The 16,715-nt window shown below is 44.0% G+C and overlaps 1 protein-coding gene across 1 annotated transcript in view; it reads left to right on the top strand.

The window, feature by feature from the left end:
- Positions 1–1,607: 1,607 nt before the first annotated feature.
- LOC137418150 (integrator complex assembly factor BRAT1-like) overlaps positions 1,608–16,715 on the top strand; it is a 40,127-nt gene continuing 25,019 nt past the window's right edge. Inside the window, exons 1-5 of the mRNA XM_078785281.1 lie at positions 1,608–1,628; positions 4,803–4,953; positions 10,182–10,536; positions 11,058–11,177; positions 14,518–14,695. Coding sequence (XP_078641407.1) covers positions 4,824–4,953; positions 10,182–10,536; positions 11,058–11,177; positions 14,518–14,695 — 783 coding nt within the window. The 5' untranslated portion in view covers positions 1,608–1,628; positions 4,803–4,823. The remainder of the gene's footprint in view (positions 1,629–4,802; positions 4,954–10,181; positions 10,537–11,057; positions 11,178–14,517; positions 14,696–16,715) is intronic.

Genomic DNA, 16,715 nt, shown 5'->3' with positions numbered 1-16,715 from the left:
GGTTTTTCAACACTAACACAAGTGTGAAAAGTGGTTTTTCAACACTAACACAAGTGCGAAAAGTGGTTTTTCAACACTAACACAAGTGCGAAAAGTGGTTTTTTCCACACTAATACAAGTGCAAAAGTGGTTTCCTGCACCAACACAAGTGCGAAAAGTGGTTTTTCAACACCAACACAAGTGTGAAAAGTGGTTTTTCAACACTAACACAAGTGCGAAAAGTGGTTTTTCAACACTAACACAAGTGCGAAAAGTGGTTTTTCCACACTAATACAAGTGCAAGAGTGGTTTCCTGCACCAACACAAGTGCGAAAAGTGGTTTTTCAACACTAACACAAGTGTGAAAAGTGGTTTTTCAACACTAACACAAGTGCGAAAAGTGGTTTTTCAACACTAACACAAGTTCGAAAAGTGGTTTTTTCCACACTAATACAAGTGCAAAAGTGGTTTCCTGCACCAACACAAGTGCGAAAAGTGGTTTTTCAACACTAACACAAGTGTGAAAAATGGTTTTTCAACACTAACACAAGTGCGAAAAGTGGTTTTTCAACACTATCACAAGTGCAAAAAGTGTTTTTTCCACACTAATACAAGTGCAAAAGTGGTTTCCTGCACCAACACAAGTGCGAAAAGTGGTTTTTCAACACTATCACAAGTGCAAAAAGTGTTTTTTCAACACTAACACAAGTGCGAAAAGTGTTTTTTCCACACTAATACAAGTGCAAAAGTGGTTTCCTGCACCAACACAAGTGCGAAAAGTGGTTTTTCAACACTAACACAAGTGCGAAAAGTGGTTTTTCCACACTAATACAAGTGCAAAAGTGGTTTCCTGCACCAACACAAGTGCGAAAAGTGGTTTTTCAACACTAACACAAGTGCGAAAAGTGGTTTTTCAACACTAACACAAGTGCGAAAAGTGGTTTTTCAACACTAACACAAGTGCGAAAAGTGGTTTTTCAACACTATCACAAGTGCAAAAAGTGTTTTTTCCACACTAATACAAGTGCAAAAGTGGTTTCCTGCACCAACACAAGTGCGAAAAGTGGTTTTTCAACACTAACACAAGTGCGAAAAGTGGTTTTTCAACACTAACACAAGTGCGAAAAGTGGTTTTTCCACACTAATACAAGTGCAAAAGTGGTTTCCTTTTGCAGCAGCTCTATGAGAGGACCGCGTTGTTGTTCTTGTTGTTGGGGTGCCTTTTTGAATAGCGCATGCGCATACACTCGGACGTGCTTTGGTATGAGGTAAGAACATCGCGGACTAAAATCGCGATTTGTTTGAAGAAACCAGAATAAATTTAGCGACAAAGACAACATGAATGTTTTCAAATCAATCTCGTTTCACAGAACTTGACACAAATTAGGTGTAATCATTGAATAGCGCATGCGCATACACTCGGACGTGCGTTTGTATGAGGTAAGGACATCGCTGACTAAATCGCGATTTGTTTGAAGAAACCAGAATAAATTTAGCTGAAAGACAAAAAGACGCTTGTGCATGCGTATAATTTAATGACTGGTCGAATTTGGTGGTGCATGATTACAGTTTCATTTTGGTGGTGCATGATTACAGTTTCATTTTAAAAAAGGACAACAGTAGATGTGCACAGGTTCCAACATCTTCAGGTTTGTGAGTAGATTTAAGGCCTCATGATTATACACGTCGCAGCTGGTGACCACACTGTGGTCATTTTTCTCTTGTTATTTTACAAACACACGCAACTTTTCAAATGATGATGATGAAATAACAACAACAACAACATGCATTTTAAGGCCATTTTCCCTGCTAGAGCGGGGGTTAGCCTTGCGGTCCCCATGACAATCTTCTCCATTTTGCCCTATTTTCAGCATCTCTCCTTGTTAACCCCCTTGCCCACATTTCTTCTTCCACAATCTTTAGCCAAGTCTTTCTCGGTCTTCCCCATCCTCTACTTCCTTCTACATTCATTTCCATCACTCTTCTCAACCAGTCACTTTCATCCTTCCTCAACACATGACCAAACCATCTCAACCTGTTCCTCTTCACAGCATCAATCACAGGCTCTATTCCCATCATCTTTCACAATTCATCATTTGTCTTCCTCTCTCTCAACGATACTCCGCACATCCACCGAACCATTTGCATTTCCACCCTTTGCAGCCGCTCTACATTCATGACCCATGTCTCGCTCCCATAAATCATAACACTTCTCACACATGCAGCATACACCTTTCCCTTCAGCTTCAACGACACTCCCCTCCTCATCAGCACGCCACTCAGTTCCCGAAACTTCTTCCATGCACATCTCACTCTAGCAACCGTTGCCGAGTCTGATCCACCTTTTCCATTCAGCATGTCTCCGAGGTAGCAAAATGTTTTCACACCTTCCAGCTTCACGCCGTCTCCAAGATCCAACTCAACATTTCCTCCATCTGCAGCTCCCTCTGTGCACACCTTACATTTGAATGTAGCTGCCACACTGGTTAATGACCCTCTCAGACCACTACATTTTTGATGAACCCACTCAGCGCACATTGTACATTGAATGGAGTTCACTCCGACACCCTTCCTGCACACAGCACATGGCCACTTCCCAGTTCTTTCCACCTCACCACATGCTTTACCACTTGCCATCACCTTCGTCTTTCCTATATTCACCTTCAGACCTTTTGTCTCCATACATTCCTTCCACTTGTTCATCTTTTCCTTCAGTCCATCCATACTTTCCGCAATCAACACCAGATCATCTATCACTGATGATGATGATGAAGAAGTGATCAAATGATGATGATGATGATGATGATGATTGATGATGATGATGAAGAAGAATTAAAATCCAGTGAACTCGAAGTCTGAAGACGACCCAAATGAGGGCGCTGCAGAGTGGTGGACTGAGGGGGAGGCAGGTGACGGCACAGGTGAGGTCACCGAGTCGTGCAATGAGAGGGAGGAAGGAGAGGCAGGACAAGCAGGAGATGGTGCTGATGATCTTGAGGTGGAGGGACCAGGGCGGAACAAATGCATGATGGTGAGCTGTCTGACAGATTGCCAAACATTTCTGTGTCGCTCTTTGTAGGGGAGCAGCACCTAATCCAACCCCCTCTTAAATGTGAGGTAACGCTTCATGACCGGGTCAGTGTCTTGCACCCTGTCAGCAATTTTCCGCATGTACTACATGCACCTCACCCATGAACTTGACCGTGAGGTTCGACCTCTATTATAAACTCTGTTATTCTTTGACGTACTGAAGTGTTAATATTGGTCATAATGACACAACTAGTTATTACAATTGCTGTTTATTGTGCCAAATTTGCTTTACTGTGTGCTTACTGTATACTGGGACTCCGATGCTCAAACCAAACCATGAAGCACCTCAACCTAGGACTGTATATTTTGCCAAATCCCTTCAACAAGAAATGCATCTGTGTTTGGGTGTTTTTTTGCCTCTGCCGACGAAGTCGTCGGGGGCATTATGTTTTCAGGTTGTCCGTCCGGCTGTCCGTCCGTCCGTGATAGGTTTTCGTTACCGCGATAACTTGTGAACCAGTGATGGGATTCTGACCGAATTTGGTACAGTTATGTCGAATGATGTTGAGATGAACTGATTATATTTTGGGGTCAAGAGGTCAAAGTCTGTAATATGTCCATAACTTGAGAACAGCTGAAGTGATACAATTCCAACTTGGTACAGGTATGTATAATGATGTAAAGATTAATTTATTAGATTTTGGGGGCAAAGGTCAAAGGTCAAAGTCTGTTATAGGTCTATAACTTGAGAACGGCTGAAGTGATCAAATTCAAAATTGGTACAGATATGTATAATTATGTAAGTATTAACTGATTCGATTTTGGGGTCAATAGGTCAAAGGTCAAAGTCTGTAATAGGTCTATAACTTGAGAACAGCTAAAGGGATCTAATTCAAACTTGGTACAGATATGCATAATGATGTAAAGATTAAATAATTAGATTTTGGGTTCCCAAGGTTAAAGGTCGGAGGTCATGTCAGGTAAAAATGTGATAACTTGTGAACAGCTAAAGGGATCTAATTCAAACTTGGTACAGATATGTATAATGATGTAAAGATTAAATGATTAGATTTTGGGGTCCCAAGGTTAAAGGTCGGAGGTCATGTCAGGTAAAAATGTGATAACTTGTGAACAGCTAAAGGGATCGAATTCAAACTTGGTACAGATATGTATAATGATGTAAAGATTAAATGATTAGATTTTGGGGTCCCAAGGTTAAAGGTCGGAGGTCATGTCAGGTAAAAATGTGATAACTTGTGAACAGCTAAAGGGATCTAATTCAAACTTGGTACAGATATGTATAATGATGTAAAGATTAAATGATTAGATTTTGGGGTCCCAAGGTTAAAGGTCAGAGGTCATGTTAGGTAAAAATGTGATAACTTGTGAACAGCTGAAGGGATTGAAATTAAAACTTGATACAGGTATGTATAATGATATAAACACGAACTGATTAAATTTTGGGGTCAAGTGGTCAGAGGTCATGTTAGGTAAAAATGTGATAACTTGTGAACAGCTGAAGGGATTGAAATTAAACTTGATACAGGTATGTATAATGATATAAACACGAACTGATTAAATTTTGGGGTCAAGTGGTCAGAGGTCATGTCAGGTAGAAATGTGATAACTTGAGAATAGCTGAATGGATTTAAATCAAACTTGGTACAAGTATTGTAAAATGATGTAATAATGTGGGCGGAGGCATATTAGTCGATGTCGCGACGTCGAAGAGTGCCGTTCTAGTTTGTTACATGGAATGTGGCCTGCATGTTGAAATCTCTTTTTTATCCCAGAGCTCAGGGCTACTTGAGCTCATGTTCTGGCAGATGCCTCATGCTTGCAACACGAGTCTCTGGGATGAAGCAAGGGTGCGTTGTGCATGGCTTCAAGCCCAACTTACAATGCTGCCTCATCCTGAAGCTGCCAAGTTCATTTGCAATGCGGGTACTTTAATTGCCTACTGCAGACATCTCTCTCTTCCACAATTAGCATTGGCTTGCTATTTTATGAAAAAAAGTTGTCATTGTTTTGCTCATTTAGCAAAGTCTGAAACATGTCATTGGTGTGTACTTCATTACTTTGTATGCATTTGATGCCATGATATACTCATACATGAAACGGGAGAGAAGAGGGGGAGAGAGAGCAAAGCACACAAGCACAACAGTAGAGAAAAGTGACGTCGGTAGATCTGTGGAAGGGGGAGGAGGGAGGGTACACGGTATAAAGCAAATGAACACTACTAGGAATTTCAAGAAAGAAGTTGGGGATTGAAAGAGTCGGAATTGGGGTGTTTTAATGGGGGTAGAAAAGATCAAGGTTTTGGATGGGGGAAGATAAGAGATGGTGGTGAACAGCTATTTTAAAGACCTGGAGGGAGGAGAGGGATTGAAGAGAGTGTGGGAGTTTGCTCACCTTCACTCCTTCATTCCTCTTTTCTCCCACCTCTGGAACAGAGAGTCTTGATTTTGGCAGTTTCACCAGAAGAGGGTTGCTGGCAGATCCTATGCGTCCTGCAGGAATATTTGGGTGGCAGAGCACAGACAGAACCAACCAACATGCCTGCAATGAGAGAGAGAGAGAAAGGCCCTCAGAATCGGATTCATCGCTGGAAATACCTATGATTGTAAAAGCTTTGGTTTCAACCGCGTGAAGCCGAGCTATGTGTGAGGCAGGAGCACCGGCCCAGAGGGGAGAGCAGTATTCCATTGAGCTGCAGATGAAAACCTTGTATGTGGTGAGGAGCTCAGAAGTGCCCAGAAAGGACTTAGCACGACGGAGGATGCCCAGTCGGTGACTGGCCTTGATGGCCAGCTTGGAATTGTGGTTTTCCCAGGAAAGATCATGGCAGATAGTGAGACCCAAAAGCTTGAGTGACAGAACTTCTTCAAGAGGATTGTTCAGAGAGTAGATGGGAGGGTTGTCCAGACGGTCCTTACGGAGAGACAAAGTGAGAGTGTGAGATTTGTCAGGATTGAAAGACATGTTCCACTTGTTTGACCAGTTTGTGATATTGCCCAGGTCTGCAGAGAGTGAAGAGGCTGCTGCCTGCCGATCTTAGGGTTGAGATATGGAGCGGCAGAGAGTGGAGTCGTCAGCAAAGAGATAGGATTTTCCAGAGTCGGAGAGATCATTAATGAAGACCGGAAAAAGCACAGGGCTCAGAACACTGCCTTGGGGAACTCCAGCCTGAGCAGGAAGGGGAGATGAGAGAAATCCATTCAGGGCCACATGTTGATTGCGACCAGAGAGGAAGTCCGCAAGCCATGCGTGGAGATTTCCATGGATACCATAGGAGGAGAGTTTGGTGAGCAGAGCTGGGTGCGAGACCGTATCGATGGCACGAGATATGTCAAGGGAGACAGCTCTGATTTCCTGTTTGGCATTGAAGACCCCCATCCATTGTTGAGACATCAGAAGCAGCATGTCCAGAGTAGAGTGACCTGGTCTGAATCCAAATTGATGATCAGAGATCAAGCCATTGGAGAAGAGGAAGGATTTGATATCCGAAGCAATGATGGATTCCATGACTTTGCTGATAATTGGGAGCAGGCTGATTGGTCTGTAGTTAAAAGGATCTGTTTTTGCACATTTTTTGTGTAAAGCGGTAATGTTGGCTGATTTCCAAGATGCTGGCAGATGACCTTGAGCAAAAGAGAGGGCGAAGAGAACAGAGAGTGGTTGAGATAGAGCGGCAGAGCAGGCTTTTAGGACCCTGGGCCGATGCCGTCTGGTCCAGTTGCAGAATCAGAGTTGAGGTTTGACCGTGTCCTTCTCTCCTGACAAGGTGGAGAAGTTTCTGAGTCCAGGAGCAGCTGGATTTGATTGGGTAAGGTGGGTATAGACTATAGAGAGAGATGGGTTTGGGACACAAGATTTTGAGGCAAACACAAATTTGAGGCATTCGGCTTTGTCACGTGCGGAGTCAGCTGTGTAGCTGTTTAAGGTAAGGGAGGGGATGGAGGTGGAACAAACACCAGAAACAGATTTGACAAGACGCCACCAGGATTTGGAGGAGGGAGACAGATTTGAGAGTTCAGTCTTGAGAATGGAGAGATATTGTTTCCTGGCTCTCCTGAGGGTAGACACACACGTTCCGAGCTTTGTGAAAAGAATGGAGATTGCCTTCAGTTGGATTAGCCTACCAAGAGGCGAAGGCAAGTTGTTTCAGGTCAACTGCCTCACCACAAGATTCAATGCACCATGGACAGGAGGGAGGGTATGACAACTGAAGACGAGATGGGATAAATCTGTGCATGAGAGAGAACAGTTTGCTTTGGAAGAATTCCTTTGAAAAGTTGATGTCAGAGGCAGTGGAGATGGGAGACCAGTCCAGCTGATTAATGACTGGTTGAAGATCATGGTGCAATGTTTGGGTCTTTTGGCATTGATACCTATAAAAAAATGAATCCCAGTCTCTCAATTGCTGAGATTAAATGGTTGGACGTTTTCTGAAGGCAATGTTCCATGCAGTTTGAAAAGGAAACCTTATTTGCCCGACTCCCCCACCCCCCCCCCCCCTCCACACACACACATCCTCCCCCACCCCCCCCCCCCCCCCGCACAGTGGGAGATGGGGTTTTGTAATGACGTGTGTGTGTGTGTGTGTGTGTGTGTGTGTGTGTGTGTGTGTGCCGGGTCGTAACTTTTTCTTTTTTTTTTACCATTTGAGTTTTGTCATAAAATTTTCAACGCTTTATTATGGAGAAATATGGAGAAGACAAATTAATAATTTGGTCAAAAGGTCAAAGGTTAGCGTCACATAAAATCATCAATTTCCGTCCAATTGACCTTAAAGTTTAAAGATTTGCATATTGGTTCACCAATCAAAAACCAGAAGTTTTTCCATCCTTTGACTTTGCTTTTTTGTTGAATCAAAAGGTCAAAGGTCAAAGTTGCATAAAATCGGCAGTTTTCATTTTGTATTTTTTTTTTTGCGTGTTTTCGTCATGTTTAGCATACGGAAGAAGAAGAAGAAAAGGTCTGAATACAAAGAGGATTCGGGCAGGCTTTGCATTTTCAGATGCTTTCTAGTTTATTTTGCTTAAGTTTTATCAATCTAAAAGTTGACAAGAGATGGGCTAAACGCCATGGAAAGTAAAATGAAGACACCAGCCTTGATTAGTGATCCTCTTATGAATTTCTTTATTTAGACCAGGGGTTCCAAAACCCAGGGTCGTGACCCAAGCTTTAAAAAAAATCTTCAAAATCCCGGTTTTGAGGGGTTTTTCTCACGTCAAAAGTGTTTTCACCGCCAATTTTTATCGTACCATTTGGGTCACGAGGTGAATGTGATGTCAAGTTTTGGGTCGTGTACAAAAAAAATTGGGAACCACTGATTGAGAAAGTCTTGTATTATGAGAAAGTAGCTTTCTGTTCAAATATGTGTAAAGGTCTGTATTCATAATGGTTATTATACATTGGACCCTTGTTGGGGGAAAACGTAGTCTTTAACAAAAGTTTTGATAAAAACTTTAGGGGAAAAACAAAAAAGTGAAGAGGAATCACGTATTCAAATCAAAGATTATTAATTTTAATGGGCGTCCACAGGATAATCATCACTACCGTTTTCTAAATTTCTGATACCTGTCTGCATACTTGGCAAGTTTATTTTCATCTCAAGCACACGTATGTTTGGGTTGCTCATTGTTGAGCTTGCATTGTCTTTTTGGATGTGACCCCCGTTTCATGCCCCATGGGGTGGGAACTTCGGCTCACAGGAGTCAAAACAGAAGATTTTTAAACCTCAAATTTGATATTAGCTCATTCCTGGTGGAACGCTTTGCCATCTTTCGACTTTGCTTTAAGTGGGAAGTGTCGGGACTTGCGATGGCACGCCATTGACTTCGCTCCAGTTATACTTGTTCGGCCCCAAACGTATTGTTGTGGATATGAGAATGTTTTTTTATATTATTGTTGTGTAATGAATTGTGGTAAAATGTCACCCTCCTTCCTGCAATTGTTGTTGTATAAAGATCAAAGGGCGTTCCCGTAGTTAATTCCATAAAGCATACACGAAGGACACCATATATCCCTGTTCAGTAGTTATATCCTTATTATGTGTATTAGTGTAAGGCTGTGTCTTCCATTAATTAAATACTCCATTGCACTGCATTAAATAAGAGTAGATCCCCTTTCCCTTCACATTCCCCTTCCAACAAATTGCCAACTGTTCCCTCCGCGACTCCATTCGCCATGTGCTCCGGCTCGGAGAAGAAGGGCGGGTCTCCACCTCGTCATAGAGGGGAGGAGGGAGCCAGCCCCGAACAACCAACCAAGAACAAGGGGTTGGACTTCGAGAGGGTGTGGAGAGAAACATCAAGGAGGTTCGTGAAGGTTCAGGGGCGTGACATATATAACCCGCAGAAGACGCCCCCACCTCAGACGAGTCCTGGCAAAGCACGCGACGTCCCCACAGCGGCACGAGCAGACAATTGAGGCAGCATATGAGTTCGGAGAAGTGCGAAACAGAAGCGCGGGGAAGCCTTGACAGAAGTGCGAAACAAGAAGTGCAACGAAAGAGTTGCGCCCCACCAGTAGTTTTGGCTCCACCAGCAGTTGACTCCACCAGGCCGCTTCGACCCGTTACCCCGCGGGAACCAGATTGTGGTGGCATCGGTGGCCGTCGAGGTCCAGCCCGACGTCCCGTGCGGGATCAAGCCCGAACCATCTGCCCCAGCTGAACCTTCCCATTCCTCCTTCCAGCATTCATTCCTGCCATTCCATCCTTCTTGTGTACGTGAGTTTGTTTTGTTTGTCTTGTCCCAGGGAATAAGTTAAGCTTGTATAGTTAAGCTAGTATTTTCACTGTGTCACCTGCTTTTTCCATTTTCCCTGTATATAACCTTGACTGCTCCTTTTGCTTTAGTGTGTGTAAATAATAAATCCTGTTATTCTTCTGTACGTCTTCTTCTTCCTCTTTACATTCGGTCGCTTTAGAGGTTTCCATATTGAATATCTGTGGCGCGATTTTGGCCAACGTCCAGGAATCGGGTTAGTCGGGGTAACTGTTAGGGCCGCGGCGCCATCCGCTCGGCAAAAACAACATCCTATCCGCGGTCCGTAACAGTATTGATCAAGCCTCCTATGAAGATGTTGTGATGTGCACTGTAATTATTCCATTTGTTGTCCATTTTGATCCCTTTATTATTTCATTTTGTTGTCTGGTCATTCAGGAAATCTTCAGGTCATCATGAGCTTGTGCAAGGACTCGAGCGTTTTTGTGGTGCAGGCAGCAAGTCGACTCGCTGCTCGCTTGCTGAACCTTGATGTGGAAGCCAAAGAAGAAGCCGTAACTACCGCTCAGCTGCACATCGTTGCGAGCATTTCCACAAGCCTCGCCAGTCCGACTCCTGGTGATGGCAGTTGGGCAGTGCTCGTGCTAAGAGAATCCATTGCCAGTGGAGCAAACAGTAGTAGAGTCATTGAGCAGCTCCGGGTCCCACTGCAGACATGCCTGGCAGGCGAGATTGGGCTGTGGAACCAGCAGATTGTGGGTGCTTTGATTGACCTCAGCATCAATCTTCTGGAGTAAGTGTGAAAAACAACAAAGTTCCTTATTTTGCTCGATGTATGCATGTCCCTCCTTCCCACTGTCCTTGGGAAATGCAATAACATCCCTGGTTTGTTTTTTTATCACGCAATCAAACATAGTGCAATATATACCAGTGTTTTTGATAATTCTACGTGAATTTACAAGGGCATGAGCAGATATAGGACAAATCAAATCAACACGTTGTTTGGGATGTGGACATGGGATGATCATGTCGCATTTAGGGTCAGTGTGCTCCTTTTGTTTAATTTATTGTTCCCGACTGCAAATCTCCTAACTGGTGTCCAGCAGGGCAGAGAATGTGTTTGTGTGGCAGACGGTACTTATTGCTAACAGGTCGTGAAGCAGGTGCTGCGATGGGACTCGATGGGACACACACACACACACACATAGACACAGACACAGGCACACTCAGTATCTTTGTGCAATGTAACATTTTTTGAAGTGGTGATGGCATTTAATTTGCTTACACTCCCTCAATTGTTGCTCCTCTTCACAGCCTAAATGTACCGTGGGCATCTCCACGCCATGCCTGGAAGCTCATGCAGCACTTGGCGACTTTGAATCGAGCAGAAGCTGGTCTGCGGCTTGCCGCTGGAATTGCTGTTCATCCAACCTGGTAGGCGAGCAGATAAGTTCAGAAACTTTCAGCAAGAAAATGTGAAAATGCCGCTTGGCATCGCTGCCAAAGTGCTATCGTATACGCCACCAATTACTATCTAGTCGGCCCACCCACCGTAGTGGAGATGTTTTAATTGAGTTTGTGTTCATGAGATCTGTTCTGCACTACTGCTGCTATACTGCCTCAAATTATTTGGCTGTGTACCTATGGACTGATGGTCCAAAGGTGTTCAAAAGATGTGTCCAATGAACACGTCAACACAGTGTAAATGCCAAGAATTAAGAAAGCTCTCACTTGGCTTTTCTCCCGTGACCTTAATCTTAACTAATTTTCGAATTGAAGTCACGGTCAGTGTTCTAAGGTGCAGGGGTGCAATTTTGATTTGGGATTTGCCAAAAAACCACACAACTTCCAAGAACAGTTAACATTGTACCCTGCACACATTGCAGTTGAAAAGTCATATCAAATCCATCCACAGTCCATCGCTATCCTAAGAACCCGGCCTACATGACAAATCTTTATTCCAATGCATTCTCATCGGGTGTCATCACCGGTATACCCACCACCTTGGAGCAAACCTCGGCTCGGCACACCTGAGCTCCTCACCACATACAAGGCTTTCATCCGCAGCTCAATGGAATACTGTTCTCCCCTATGGGCCGGTGCTCCTGCCTCACACCTAGCTCGGCTTCACGCTGTTGAAACCAAAGCTTTCAGAATTATTGGAATCTCCCGCGATGAAGCTATCTCTGAGGGCCTTTCACTCACTCACCGCAGGCAGGTAGGTGGTCTTTCTGTCTTCTACCGACTCCTCTCCGGCCTTGCACCCCCAGCTCTCTCTGTGCTCTGTCCCCCAAATATTCCTCCAGGTCGCACAAGATCTGCCAGCAACCCTCTGATGGTTAAACTGCCGAAATCTCGGCTCTCTGCTCACCTTCACTCTTTCATTCCTCTTTTCTCCCGCCTCTGGAACAAACTCCCTCACTCCCTTCAATCCCACTCCTCCCTCCAGGTCTTTAAAACAGCTGTTCACCACCATCTCTTATCTTCCCCCATCCAAAACCTTGATCTTTTCTACCCCCGCTAATTCACCCCAGATCCACCTTGTTTGAAATTCCAACATCTTTCCTGGAAGTCCTGGCAGTGTCCATATGTTTTATACCTCTCCCACCGCCCCCTTCCCACGCCCCCCCCCCCCCCAAAGCCCTCGCCCTCTCTCAGATATCTCGATGTCTCCATGTCTCTCGGTCCCTGCTCTCAAATGTTGTGTTTGTGTCCTTCCCCCTCTCTCCCCATCTTGTCTACCACTCCCTATGTTATATGTTTTATGTGTCGGTTTGTCTTTCTGTGTGATTAATGTTCGCTCTTTCACGAGCCTCGATCTTGTATACAAAAAAAAAACAAAAAAAAAAAACTATGTGGCTGCAGCCTAGTTTCCTGAAATCATTATGACAACACGAAACTTGTCAGGTGCAACTCTCCAGGTGCTCGAGGTTAACTCCAACCACAGTAGATCTATGCCATATTCATAAATTACAAGTTGAGATCTGGTGACTTAACATTCCAGTAAAGTAGCCTGGCACCTGTAGCTTGTTATACCGCCATGTAGATGCAAAATGTGATTTGTATTAACGACACCTCACTGCCTAGCTTAATAGATGTAAATGTGGCAGGGAGCCCAAGTAATCCAACCTGGTAGCAGGCAAAATTCAGTGGTGAAGGAAGTTTGAACAGGAGGCAAATGTAAGCCCAATTACCTCCTTCAACCTTCTTCCTCCTTCCCCCAAGACCCTCCTTCAACACATCATTTTGGTGTATCGTTTTGCTGACCTTGTGATGCCATTACATTATAGCTGGAAGTGTAGTTTGTGGAAGAAAAACATGAAGTCCTGGGTGCCATGGACACAAGTCTTTGAGGGAAAGTCGTTACTCGATTGCATCGGATTTTGTTTGGCTACAGCATAGTGCGGACCACCTTGAATGATCATCATGCGGTCGAGCATCATCATACAAGTACAGTACTTGGATCCTCTTTTTTGTTCGTTTTCATAGACAAGTACTGCACCTTGTCTTAGCCTGAACAATGATTTTTTTTTTTTTTTTGCCTCAATCACACATCTCTCACCAATACAAACGTATGAATGGTAGACTCAACAATAGTGTTCACTTGAGAGGAAGAACGAACAGAACTACTTTGGTCAGTCAAAATGTAGATGTGTAACTCGCTTGCAGTTTGCATTGTTGAACAAGCTGGCGGCTGGTCTCGTACGCGAAGCAAAAAGCGGGATTAAGCAATTGGGCCAAGTCCGTCCGTTTGTCTTATCAGTTTATGACCGTCAGTTTTGGATCGAGGAACAACGTATTTTAATCGAATGTTATATTTTGAACAGGAATCGGAACATGAATAAAATGACAAGTCTTCGCTGAGAATTCATCCCGACCGCACATGTGCAGAGAGTAGCGAGATACTTTTCCTCTGTCGTCCTGCCTGGCAGCCAAACAATTCCAAACAGGAAACTTACTATTTTTAAGGACATTATAAAAGACATAAACAACAGGCACGAAGAACTAATGTAATGTGTTAGAACACAGAACACATCAGGACACAACATAAAGGGAACAGGAGAAAGGGGGAAATGCAGGGCAGAGGCAGGGCAGAGGGAGAAAGTAGATGGAGACGGACAACCAAGGGATGCAGGTAACGATGAGGAGTAGGGAATAAGTTAAAGGGCGGACAAGATGGATACATAAGAAAATTTTGGGAGGGGTCAGTGATCGGACATAAGAAAATCGGTGGTTTAACAGGTGCAGAAAATATCTTGGTTTTGGATGGGGGGGGGGGGGGGGAGTGACTGGAAATGGTGCTGAACAGCTGTCTTGAAGACCTGGAGGGAAGAATGAGATTGAAAAGAGTGTGGAAGGTGGTTCTGCAGGTGCGAAAAAGAGGAATAAACAAGTGGATGTGAGTTCCCTTAGTATGCATGCAAAGTTTAGGGCCACTAGGCTTCATGGTTTTGATGATATGGGGACGATACACACACACACACACACACCCTTTTATTATTATAGATTAAGAAGTTTTATTATCAGAAGTTCAATGTCTAACAAGTCACTGCGTTGTTTATTTCCAAGGCTTCAAAGTGATAATCTCCTGAGTGTAATTTTACATCCTCATTTTTCTATGATTGCTCGCTCTCCTCTCTCATTTCTTCCTGCTGACCTCTTGTTCATTCCTTGGTTTGTAATCCGCATGTGTGCCTGTGCTCGCTCATGTGTGTGTTTCTTTAATTGAAAGAGCCATCTTAATAATATACCTCCTTCCTTTGATCCTTCATAGCCCATTGGCACTACGGGAAGAATGTGTGTTGGCCATCCTCCAACCCGTACTTTCTGCAGCAGCACAGTGCGGAGGTGATACTTCCTGTAGCCCCACGGCTCTTCTAAAACCACGCTCCACCGCATCCCGCAGCCTCATCCACATATCGCTGCATCTGATTCAGGGAATTTCCAAAAAGGTACAACTCGTATAGTAAGCAATGAGGATGTTTGCATGATCAGGAGCTACATCTATAAAAAGCAATCTTCATATATATATAGCAGTAAATTATGAGGGAGTTTCAATTGGTGAATTGACGAGATATATATTTTTTCAGAAAACATAAATTAGCAACAACATGACAAACATCATTTCCCCACATTGTCAACCTCAAGTAAAACACATTTGTTACAGCAGCCCACAAGCTTCCGTAAGCCAATAACATAGGAGTAGATGTTTGTTGGTTGCCCCTTTTCCCAACAATAGCAACATTGCTATTCACATCTCTGTCACGTCCAAATATCTATCCTCAATGAGAGTCTCAAATATCTGAATAAAAGGAAGTTCAAAAGGGAATATGCTAGAACATCCCATTCAGCTCCGTTCATATGCTTACACGTGCAGTATGGGTTGGTATGGTCTTGCTGGAATGGTATTCCATTTGTCAACAGTCCACTGCATTCCCTATTAATGTTAAGCTTCAATTTCCTCTAACACGTTACTGCGAAGCACAGGTGACAGGCAGTCTGTCAATTTTCCTCAAAGGCTACAGTTAACAGTCTCTGCACATCCCAATAATTCCAAATGGATGGCTTCCATTTTGCAATCTGACCAGTGTTTACCCTCAAGCTCCGAAAGCAGGCGATTGCTCGGCTGGCTAACTCACAAAATATTATAGCTCAGTAAAAAGCCGGGTGTTGGCTTAGCGGTTAGGGTGCCGGCTTGGGATGCTAGGATCTTCGGTTCGAATCCCGGTCGATCGCTGAATTAACGCCAGGGGGGTTGACTCAGCCTGTCAGGCTTCCGAAGTCGGCAAATTGAGTACCAGCTTGCTGGGATGAATGATCCCGGTGTGTACCCTGATTTAGAATAGGTACACCGTATCCCCGCGCATCGTAAGAGCGTGACCAAGGGTTGGCGTCAGGAAGGGCATCCGGCCATAAAAAACATTGCCTCAAATAGGGAACCATGATTGTCATGGGGCCTGCAATGCCAACCTCTGCTCTAGCGGGGAAAATGGCCTTAAAACGCTCATTCATTCATTCAGTAAAAAGCTAGCTCAGTGCCTGATATTGGCACATGTGATAACATGTACAGTATCGATATTGATTAATCGGTACGGACCCCCCTAGCGAGCTGCTGTTGTTTGTCTCACATGATGACGACAACTGTAGTGCTAATTATCGCCTTTAATGTGTTCAATTGGGGAGTTTTGCAGGCAAGAAAAATAAACCTATATAATTCCACGGTGATTTGCACACGCTGAAATATCCTTTGTATGTTATAGGTCATGAGTTAATTTGGGTCGATTGTACTGAGTTAATACTCTAATAGGGTAATTAGTGACGTGGTGGTAGGGGGATGGTTTCCGATGTGGAATGAAAAGGGCGTGGGGGGAGGATAGTGTGAAGTGGGGGTTGGGAGGCCATTGCCACCAACTGCATTTTTTTCAAAGTACAGTCAGACCCCCAACATTCGCAGGGGATATGTTCCTGGAAAATTCCTCGAATGTCAATTCTGCAAATGTGGGGAAAAGGGGAATAGGTTCCCGGCGGTTCCTGATTCACAGAAAATCCTGCAAATGTCAAGAAAAATCCCACGAATGTTGAAGAAAATCCCACGAATGTCGATCTCTAACCTTCCTAATGCTTCCCAATCTCTAACCCTCAGGTCCATCTATGTTCGAAGTCTGTGCTCAAACTTCACAGATCTGCCCATACAGGCTGCTACAACTAACCCAGATATTACATGTCTCATACCTCATGGAAACATTTATTTCAGAATGTTCCAGAGAATTGTTTGAGTCTGCTTTGTTATTGTCTCTTCCATTCTGACAGGCCAGATTGTCACATTGGTGGTGCTGTGGCTGTACATGTTTGTTCCTCCATTCCCCCCAACTCCTGCCCCTCAAAGGTCAACCCCAACTCTATGGACTCCATTTCCCTTTGTGTACGTCTCCATAACAATAAATTGTTTCTCTGTGTAGTCATCCATCAATT

Source organism: Myxine glutinosa, chromosome 10 (genome assembly GCF_964187855.1).
Source record: "Myxine glutinosa chromosome 10, kmMyxGlut1.1, whole genome shotgun sequence".
Lineage (NCBI taxonomy): Eukaryota > Metazoa > Chordata > Myxini > Myxiniformes > Myxinidae > Myxine > Myxine glutinosa.
The sequence above is the reverse complement of the archived record's forward strand: the minus strand, read 5'-3'. Positions and strand labels throughout refer to the sequence as shown.